Genomic DNA, 11,127 nt, shown 5'->3' with positions numbered 1-11,127 from the left:
GCTCATGGATAGGAAGACTTAACATTGTAAAAATGTCTCTTCTACCAAAAGCCATCTATATATACAATGCACTTCTCATCCAAATTCAAACGACATTCTTTAATGAGATGGAGAAACAAATCACCAACTTCATACGGAAGAGAAAGAATCCCTGGATAAGTAAAGCATTACTAAAAAAGAACAACAAAGTGGGAGGACTCACTCTACATGATTTTAGAACCTCTTATACCGCCACAGTAGTCAAAACACCCTGGTACTGGTACAACAACAGACAGAGAGACCAATGGAACAGAACTGAGAATCAAGATATAAATCCATCCACATATGTGCAGATGATATTTGACAAAGGCCCAGTGTCAGTTAATTGGGGAAAAGATATTCTTTTCAACAAATGGCGGTGGCATAACTGGATATCCACCTGCAAAAAAAGGAAACAGGACCCATACCTCACACCATGCACAAAAACTAACTCCAGATTGATCAAAGACCTAAACATAAAATCTAAAAAAATAAAGATCACGGAAGAAAAAAATAGGGACAACCTTAGGAGCCCTGATACATGGCATAAACAGAATAAAAAAAACATTACTAAAAATGCCGAAGAGAAAGCAGATAACTGGGAGCTCCTAAAAATCAAACACCTAAGCTCATCTAAAGACTTCACCAAAAGAGTAAAAGACCACCTAGAGACTGGGAAAAAATTTCCAGCTACAACATCTGCGACCAGCGCCTGATCCCTAAAATCTACATGACTCTGCTAAAACTCAACCACAAAAAGACAAGCAAACCAATTAAAAAAAGGGCAAAGGATATGAACAGGCATTGCACTAAAGAAGACATTTAGGCGGCTAACAGATACACGAGGAAATGCTCTCTATCATTAGCCATTAGAGAAAAGCAAATCAAAACTACAGTGAGATTCCATCTCACTCCAACAAGGCTGGCACTAATCCAAAAAACACAAAATAATAAATGTTGGAGAGGATGTGGAGAGATTGGAACACTTATACACTGCTAGTGGGAATGTAAAATGGTACAACCACTTTGGAAATCGATTTGGCGCTTCCTTAAAAAGCTAGAAATAGAACTTCCATAAGACCCAACAATCCCACTCCTCGGAATATATCCTAGAGAAATAAGAGCCTTTACACGAACAGATATATGCACACCCATGTTTACAATAGCAAAAAGATGGAAAACAAGGTGCCCATCAATGGACGAATGGATAAATAAAATATGGTATATTCACACAATGGAATAATACGCATTGAAAAAGAACAGTGATGAATCTGTGAAACAATTCATAACATGGAGAAACATGGAAGGCATTATTCAGAGTGAAATTACTGAGTTGCAAAAGGACAAATATTGTATAAGACCACTATTATAAGATCTTGAGAAACAGTTTCAACTGAGAAGAACACTCTATTTCGTGGTTACAAGAGTGGGGAGGGAGGGAAGATGGGAGCGGGTATTTACCAAACAGATAGTAGACAAGACCTGCTTTAGGTGAAGGGAAGGACAACACTCAACAGTGGAGATCAGCACAACTGGACTAAACCAAAGCAAAGCAGTTTCCTGAATAAACTGAATGCTTCCAAGGTCAGTGAAACAGGGGCAGAGGTTTGGGGACCGTGGTTTCAGGGGATATCTAAGTCAATTAGCATAATAAAATCTATTAAAAAACATTCCGCATCCCACTTTGAAGAGTGGTGTCGGGGGTCTTAAATGCTAGCAAGCGGCCATTTAAGATGCATCAATGAATCTCAACCCACCTGGATCAAAGGAGAATGAACACCAAGAACACAAGATAATAACGAGCCCAAGAGACAGAAAGGGCTACATGAACCAGAGACTACATCCTGAGACTACATCATCCTGAGACTACATCACCCAGAAGAACTAGTTGGTGCCTGGCCACAACTGATGACTGCCCTGACAGGGAACACCACAGAGAAGCCCTGAGGGAGCAGGAGAACAGTGTGGTGCAGACCCCAAATTCTCATAAAAAGACCAGACTTAATGGTCTGACTAAGGCTAGAAGAACCTGGTGATCATGGCCCCTAGACCTTCTGTTGGCCCACGACAGTAACCACCCCCGAAGCCAACTCGTCAGACATGGATTGGACTGGACAATGGGTTGGAGAGGGATGCTGGTGAGGAGTGAGCTTCTTGGATCAGGTGGACACTTGAAACTATGTTGGCATCTCCTGCCTCGAGGGGAGATGGGAGGGTAGAGGGGCTTAGAAGCTAGCAAAAGGGTCACGAAAAGAGAGAGTGGAAGGAGGGAGCGGGTTGTCTCATGGCGGGGGTAGAGTAATGGAGAATATGTGCAAGTTGTATATAAGTTTTTATGTGAGAGGCTGACTTGCTTTGTAAACTTCCACTTGAAGCACAATAAAAATTATTTAAAAAAAAATATTCAGTGATGGTAGCCAGACACCATCCAGTTCTTCTGATCTCATGGCAAAGGCGGCAGCTGTTGGACCTTGTATGACTGATTGCAAGCTTTTAAGACTACAGGCACTATTCAGTGAACTTGGGAGTGCAACAGAAGCACTAACCACGTTATCAGGCCAATTAACTGAAAAGTCCCATGAAACCAGGACCCTAAACCTCCAAACCAAGGAACCAAATCCCATGAGGTATATCGTTGTACCTAAGCAGCTCCAGAAGCTATACTTCTTCTTTTTTTTTTTTTTCTGGTCATTGTTATAAATATATCTATCACTCAATTTTTGCCAATTTTACTTTTAACAGGTGTACAACTTAGTGATAGCAATTGCATTAATAGGTTGTGCAACCCAACTGTTGATGCAAAAATTTTTGACAAAATTTTAGCAAGTAAAATTATGACTAAACAAGTGTCTTAGGCTGTGTTCTCTAGGGAAGATTTATACCAATAAAAGATATAAATATATACAGATAGAGATTTTTATCAATTCACGTAGCCACAGGGGCTGATGAATCCAAGACCCGCAGGACAGAGAGAAGGGCTCTTGCTCACAAACGGCAAAGATAGACAAATCCCAAGATCGCCAGACAAGGCAGCAGGAAAGCAGCTAGCTCAAGTCCAGGGAACCAAGGTCAGAAGAACAGGTGCCAGCTGCAGGATACAGAGCAAGCAAAAGCCCACGAGCTCCACCAGAATGTCTATGCAGGCCACAGGCCGAATGAAACTCCCTTTCAACTGACTGGCTACTCACAACAGATCCCATCAGATGTGATCACATTCTATCAAATCTCATCATGGAAGTCATCACAACATCATACAGCTGCCAAACCACTGAGAATCATGGCCTAGCCTAGTTGACACACAGCCTTAACCATCGAGACAAGGTTTATTGCAGAAATGCAGGTTGTTTTAACATTTGAAAATAAGCACTCACCATACCTGCTGGTGGAGGACTGGAAGCTGGAGGAAGAACAAATACCCTCTTCAGAGATTATCAGCCCAAGAATTGTTTGGCTGTCAGACCAGTCTCACTGAAAGGCCTTTTCAAGGAAACAGAAATCCTGGGGTGTTAGAAGCATATCACAATATCGAAAGAAGCCAAGCAGGTAACATAAATGTGTAAAATAAGGGTAGACGGTAGAAACGCTGGGTCCTGGGACTGAATTGGAAAACGCCTACCTTGCCTAAAGCTTTCCAGAATCCAGGTTGAAAAAAAAACAGCACAAAAAACTTCTCCAGTCAAACAGCATGCATCCAGAGTAGATGAGTAGATCTAACCACGAACAACTAGTTTTTGGCCCTTAGTTGAAAGTGGCCACCAACCCATCTCTGCAGGTGGTCATCTCCCTGAGGAGGCAAAGGCTAGAACATCTGAAAGGGCAGCTCTGGGAAACCAGGCCTTGGACAGGCCTCCACAGGTGAGGCTCATTCCTCCGCCTCCATAGAAGTAGTGTTTACAATCTCTTCTCAGGCACACAGCCTGGTGTCATCCCTTTCTTGTTCCCACAATGTCATTTAAAGATACACCTGCTTTGGTCTTTTCCTGTCACATCAGCCTTGGACCCCTTCCTGCACCTCTGATTACCAATCACCCATTACTTGTAACATCAAAGCTCTCCATTTCCAAGCCTTAACCTGACTCTGCCTGCCCTAACCTCTTGTGTACATTCAGGTAAGTGTCTAGGACAAGTGAAGGAGCTGGTGGAGGGTTCTCTGCCCTGGCTACTCTTTCTTATAAGCGCTGTGTGCTTAAACACTCAGTTTCTGGAGAGTTTCAGACTGTTGTAACAGAGAGAGCTGAGTCATCAGGCTGGTGTAAAGTGTGGGCAGTGGAGAGAGAAGGGGAGCACAGACACTGCCTGTGGCCTGGCCATGGCATCTTTAGTTGCAAGCTCTGAGACCCTCAGAGATAACCCGATGCCCTCATCTACAGACTGAATCACCACATAAACTTCCCTACGACAGCTACAGGGCTTTGATGCCACATCTGCTTTATGACACGGGAGGCCTTTGTGATGCAGTCGATGACTGTGAGGTGGAGATGACAAGGCTCAGTGCTGAGAATCATAAGGCACCAGTATCCTGGATGCCTAGATAGAGGGAGAACTGGTCTCCTCAATGTATTGAGGCAAGACCATGTTGTGCCCTACTTTCCTTTGGTGGCATGCTGGATATCCCTTATATAAATATGCCTCTGTTTTCTGCCTTATAATAAATATTTGGCAAATGAAAAAGAAACACCATGGATTCAGACTGGAATCTAACAGGAGTGCCCATGAGGTAGGGAAACACCCTGAACACTATTCATCTGTTAAGTCTCAGACAAGAAGCTTTTAAACCCCCAGTTTCTCTCCTTATCCCTGCTTGAGAGTTTTTTTTTTTTTTAATCAAACCTTCAGTTATTCTTGTATAGTCATTTACTTCTTAGAGCCTAGAACAATCCCTTGCCAGCCCTCCATGTAATGTACTCTAATTGAAACGCCAAGGACATTAGCTGATTTGGGTTGAGGGGTCAAAGATATAAAGTCTACCTTACTGGACCTCCCAGTTTGGGTGATTTTTCTAGTTGGTGGTTCTTTAGGGCCTTTGTAAGCTGAAGCTTTTGGCTACTGGAACCATTCGCCCTTTAATCTGTTCCACTCTTCCTCCTGTGTCATCCTAAGCCGCCCACAGAACTCCTAGAAATGGGGTATAAGGCATGGGGTCTGGAAGAGCCTAGAAGTGAGTCAAATAAGCAGAAAAGAGAAATGTTGGGGTAAAAAAGGGGGACTAAGGAAAGGAAATGTAGTAAAAGTATAAAATATAGAAAGGTATATAAAAGGGATTAGAAAATGTTTATTGGTTTTATCCCATTTTGGGCATGAAAAGAAATTTGTGTCAAAGCTTCACATTCTAACCCTTTTTGTCTTTAAGCAACACCAAAGGGTCACCCAAAGGGCTAGAGATGCTCCAAAAAGAGGTAAGGTCCCAGTCTCTCCTCTGATTCCCCTTCACCGTGAGCGAGGTTCTCACAGATACTAACCCTATCCCTTAGTGCCAGGAGCAAGCTACTTTAACCACTAAAGGCTGAAGTTCCCCAAATTGACAATTTCTTATAGAAACTTCCTTGGATAGGAAATCAGAGCCTGGACATGTCCAGATTTCTCTACCTTAACCTGCTGGGAATGAGGAAATAAGACAGAGGTCCTTAACTGTGTTATTTACTAGTTTTTATGACACTGTGGAAGCCATTCCACGTCTCAGTCTTATTATCCATAAAACAGGCATAACACTGATGATCCTGCTGCACTCACACTGTGATTGTGAACATCAAATGAGATTAGGAATGAGATACATAGTGTAAATGTTTAAGCTATACACACACATGCCTTGGAGCCTGACTCTTGAAGCCTTTAGTCTCCTTTACTGAGAGTCCAAGGCCTCATTACTAGCTTCCTATAGAATGCCCCTACCCTCTCCTGTCCATGTAACACTGTTTCCTGGTTCTTCAGCTAGGAGACCTTCTAAGGAAGAAGCTGAAAAACTCCAAAAGGGTCTCGCTGTCCCAAAAAGGTGATCTCTTGCTCTCTGTCCTTTGTTGTCTCCCAAGTCCCAGCCTGGGCTGTGATGATTTCTCAGTTTGGCCAGGGACAAGGAAGAGGAGAGGGACAATGCATGGGAGGGAACCATACATGAGAGAGGCTGGTTCACTGGTTGAGACAGTTGCCAGGACAGAAGTGGTCAGACATCACAGGAGAGAACAGTCTCCCAATCTACTCTATGCTAAAAAAGTCACATTATTCCTGGACTTCAGGTCTGACTAGTACGTAATTTATAAAAGATTCTACATGAAGTGGAACTCAGCAAGGAGACACGTTATTCGGCCTAGAGTCTGGATTTTGCATAATTAAGTCATCACTGTCATATTCCTTTTGCTTCTACATCCTTTCAAAGGCAGACTCCTCTGAGTCTGTCTTGGCCTGGAAACATAGGGAGGTCACTCACTAGGACAGTCTTCAGACAGAAGCCTGTCATCTTATCCTCCTAATAAGATCTCCAGAGGACAGGACTAGTCCCCAAGAGATGCTGTATATAGCACCAGGGACAATCCACAGTCCCTAGAATACAGTATTCGCACAAAGATGTCATTATCCACAAATATGGATAACGGACATTGTTTTCATAGCCCCAAATGAGACTGACTCTAGGTTATACTTGGTGATGTGCCTGGTGATGGCCATTCTGCTAACTACCTGACACCCTCACCTGCTTTGTTCCCTTCTAGTTCAGCTTCTCAACAGAGTTCAGCAGAGAATTCACCCTACCTCCCAGTCCTATCTGAGGGCCCTGCCCACCCAGCAGCTGTCTGTGACCTTGCCCAACATGACCAAGAGCCTCAGCTCAGCCAGGCCTAACAAGCAAAGTGGGAGATTCCCAGGGGTAGGCCCAGGGCTTACAGGCCTAGGGGAAAGGAAAGACCAATCCCCCAGACCACACTCTTCCAAGGAGGCAGATGACACTGCATCAGTAACGGTTGCCATGCGTCCCTTTCCAGGCAGGCCTGGCTTCCTCGAGAAGGACGTGTGTTGCAGCTCCTATATGCAGACCTCTACTATCCGGTCTCCAATGCCATGGCTCTGGACATTCAACAATTGGTGACAGGTGAAAACACCCTGAACACCCCTACTTCGGCAGGGACCTCACAACCCTCTTCTTGCCTAGAAATTCTGTCCATCTCTGGAGTGTCTAAGCAGAGTCTGCAACTGCGTTCCAAGAACTCCAGAGAACTTTTATCGGCATCCGTAACCTCCACACTATTACAATTAACGGATCAGAAATCCTTAACCCAGACGGCTGCCCCATCAACCAGTGTGGTCATCATCCGAGATCACTGGGATGAACACCTGCAGCTAGGGAAGGTATTTCAACTGCCAGATGTGCCCAGGAACCCAGGAACTATACCTTCTTCAAGCCTTGGGGAGACCAGAGTTCCTGTGAACCAGCAAGAGATGCTGTATAGCAACCACAAATTTTTCCATGGGAACCAAGGCCAGCAGCCCTTGAGATCCCATGTCTCTCTGCTGTTCCTGACCACAGACCTCACGAATCTGACACATGCTATAGCAATACATACGGTCACTATCTTTCCCGCCCACCTCCCATTACTCAGTCCTGAACTTCTCAGGTTTCTTGAGGTCCATGTAAAAAAATGGATGCATTTCCAGAGGTGCGTACGCCCCAGGCATGTGGAAGAGTCTCTGAGGCAGTTTATGAATTATAATTTGAATGCTTGTGTTGAAACAACTGGGACCATTTCCCACAAGACTTGGGGTTCCTGTATGCTCAGCCAGCCTACTCAGGCCTTCTGGCTTTTTAAGTGGTCCATCAGGGACCAATATCAAAGCTGCCACTGCCAGAAAACCCCAAGCCCTCTGGCTCTGGCCTTGCCCTCTCCAGCCCTTAAAGTTCTAAATAGCCTCTATCCACAGCCTGAGAGACAGGCTGAAGACTCAGGTGATCGTCTGAAGCAGAAGCACAGCCAGCAATTCTGCAGCTTCTCTTGTCTAACCAGTGAGTCCTTGCTTGTCACTGACATTGAGGTTCAAGGGATTTCCACAAACAGGTACATACCCCAATTTCCCTTGAATGTTCTTTTTTTCTTCAATGAGCACTCCTTCCTCCTGCTCTTGACTAATAATCCACCCCAGTCAGCTTCACCTTCTTCCACATCTGTCCCAAATTTGGTGTCTCCAACTGACCATCAACGAAACCAGATCAATATCCCATTTCGGGCTCTGGCCAAGTTCAAAGTGTTGGAGTGGAACCTCCTGCAGAGGCAGCTCCAGGTTAGGTGGCAATTGCCAGCTGCTTTCGAGAGATCTCAGGATGCCCAGAGTCTCATGCAATATAAGACCGGTGACACAACCCAGTCTCCAGAGACCCTGAGATCTTCCTGGTCCAGGAAGCCCATCTCACTCCTCAGGGGGGAACTACCCTTCTTCCCGGACCATGCCCAGAGGCTGCTGGAGTTCCACCTCCAAAAGCAGTTAATTCCCCAGCACGGTGGCATGTCTCAGAGGATCAAGCAGTCCACTGCATTGCTCCTGTCCCGTGCTGACCAACAGCCTCTGCTCTTGAGCAGTAAAGCCTTGGACAATGTGAATGTCTCCTGGTCTGTAGCCCCAGAGGTCAGTGGGGTTAGTGACATGACCTCACTCACATTGGCCCCAGTGTTAGACTCCATGCCACACTTGCTCACCCAGACCAAAGCAATAGTGCAGAACCACATCGATTACAAATGTTGGCAGACCCTCCAGGGCACTGTCATTGCCCATATATTTATCTGCCAGGACTGTGGAATTCTGGGGAATATGGAGGTAGCTCAGTACGCCTGCATTCCAGAAAACAAGCTCTTAGAGCTGAAGGCAGCAACTGATCCTGAGATATATCAGAAAGTTGTGCCCTCACAGACCTCACCAGGTGCTGTCATTGACCACACTAAGCTGTCCAGATCCCTGCCCAAGGGACCCGTGGAGAAGCTGGGAACTAATTTACAGGACAAACATCTAGCCTTCCTGTCAGGGCTGCCTGATCTCTATTATTTGGCTCCCTCCAAGGCCACAGGCCTGCCAATCACTAGCCAATCTGAAATTGCAGAGATAATGCCTGAGCCTGTTGAAATCACACCAGAGCCTCTGACTGAGATGATCTCCTACGAAGAACAGTGCAGAAGTCCTGGGCCAGGTCTTCAAGACGACGAGACTGGTGCTGATGGTGCACAGGAGTTCCTTGCTGAGGTGCAGGAGGAACAAACAAAGGAGATGGTGCATCTAGAAAGTCAAACAAATGCTGCTATTCTAAAGGCACTCAAAACACCCATCTTGACCGAACTAAATTTCCATCTGAGAAAAAAGGTCCTAGAAATACAGATGGGAATTCCCATAAAAGCAAGGGAGTCTCGGAACCAAACTGTAGTAGTCTCAGAGAAATTACCCACACAGGAGGCATCTGGGAGTCTAAACAGTGAAGGGAAAACATGGCTCCAGAAACTCCATATCCCACCAAACAGTCCATATGCCCCAGATCCAGAATTGATCTGCCTCAGAAAACAGCCGATTTTTGAGGTGAAGACAGTACAGGAGAGAAAGAAACAAGGCAGTTCCAGAGCAGGGCCCCATGGTTCTATCCACTGGGTCTCCAAGATCTCACATCTCAGCAGGGACATGGCAGATGTCCAGGAGCTTTGTGCTCAGCTAGAAGCCAGAGTGAACAGCTCCAGCCTGGAAGAGGCCTGCTGCCCTGAGTCTCAAGTCCCCAGCAAGACCAATGACTCAGCCCAAGTACCCACACTGGCAGTGAAGAAAGAGTACCCACGGAAACCGAAACCACAAGGGGACACTACAGAATGGAATCCAGGGTTTGGGCTGCCCTCACCTGCAGAAAACAGACCCCCTGCTGAAGACCAGAAGCCAGCAGGGTTATCTGTGAACAGGACACCCCGAGGTCCCTGGCAAAGGAGTGTGAGCTTTGATATTCCAGCCCCCTCTCAGCACAGTCCTCAGTACTGTCCTCAGTTTAAGCTCCCAAAACTACCTCCAGGGGCTCTTGGGGGGAAAGATTCTGAGAAGAATGATGTGGAGGACAGTGAAAGCAACCTGAATGTCATTACAGAACCAGGCAGGATTCCTGGGACTGCCCAGCCTGTGGTGCCCCAGGCTTCACAGGGCCGGTCTTCGCTGGGCCCACTAATTCAGGGTAAGCCTTTGCAGGACAAACCTTTGTGGAATGAGATCTCAGAGGAGGGAATGAGACTAGCCCATACTCAGAAGAGCCCTGGCCTTCCAGAACCTGGCTTAAGAAATAAGGTGAAGTGCATTTTTAGCTGTATTCGTTCCAAGACAGTAGATGAGAAATCCATGTTTTCCTCAGAGGAGAAAGTGACCAAAACGCGAAAAAATCGTCTTAAGAAGAGCCTGGCCCCAGCCAAAGGCCTGTGGGACAAGCTAAGACAGAGAAGACAACAAAGGATCCGAAGCCCAATTTCTCCCCACTGAGAAACAGGTGAGCCTGGCCTTCTCGGATGGCCTGGAGGCCCCAGACAATCAGCTCTGGCACTACTCTCATCATCTTTGCTCTGGCTCTATGCTGGGCCACCTCCACAGCTGCTTGGCACCATCCTCGAGAGGCTTGTGCCACCCAACCTGAGAACCCACCATACGTCCCAACCCTTACTTCAGAGAAAAACACTGCTTTCTTCAAGAAGATCCAGTTCATTAAAAGAGTCTGTAGGGTATCAAATCCCTGTATTGTCATTTTCTTTAATGTACAGGTTGTGCAAAGCATAGCCCAAATATATCCCTAGGCAAAGATACATGCCTGCTTGTTCCTTCTTGTCTCCTTGTGATATGTTAAAGGTTGAGCGGGAGGTATACAGTCTTTTCTATTAGACAATAACCTTCAACCCACAGTTCAGATGTGTTAGCATTCCACATAACTCCTCCCAGCCCTATCCTGGACTGTGGATAAAGGGACTTGAGTAGAGAAGGCAAGGCACTTGTCTAAGGTACACTGAGGGTAAAGGTCAGGCTGGAGTTCAGTCAAAGCTTCCCATGATAATCTTGAACCCCATGACAACAGTACTGACAAGAAGGAGTGGTCTGGAAATCAATGCATTGTTTGCCCACCCATAGGCA

The 11,127-nt window shown here is 45.9% G+C and overlaps 1 protein-coding gene across 1 annotated transcript; it reads left to right on the top strand.

Annotated features, from left to right (window-relative positions):
• The first annotated feature begins 2,463 nt into the window (after positions 1-2,463).
• LOC135227702 (protein SPATA31F1-like) lies at positions 2,464-10,488 on the top strand. Its single transcript, XM_064268320.1, has 2 exons — positions 2,464-2,645; positions 6,990-10,488. The coding sequence occupies exons 1-2, from the start codon at positions 2,464-2,466 to the stop codon at positions 10,486-10,488; spliced, it is 3,681 nt and encodes a 1,226-aa protein (XP_064124390.1).
• The last annotated feature ends 639 nt before the right edge of the window (positions 10,489-11,127 follow it).

Source organism: Loxodonta africana, chromosome 15 (assembly GCF_030014295.1).
Source record: "Loxodonta africana isolate mLoxAfr1 chromosome 15, mLoxAfr1.hap2, whole genome shotgun sequence".
NCBI classification, from domain to species: Eukaryota; Metazoa; Chordata; class Mammalia; order Proboscidea; family Elephantidae; genus Loxodonta; species Loxodonta africana.
The sequence above is the reverse complement of the archived record's forward strand: the minus strand, read 5'-3'. Positions and strand labels throughout refer to the sequence as shown.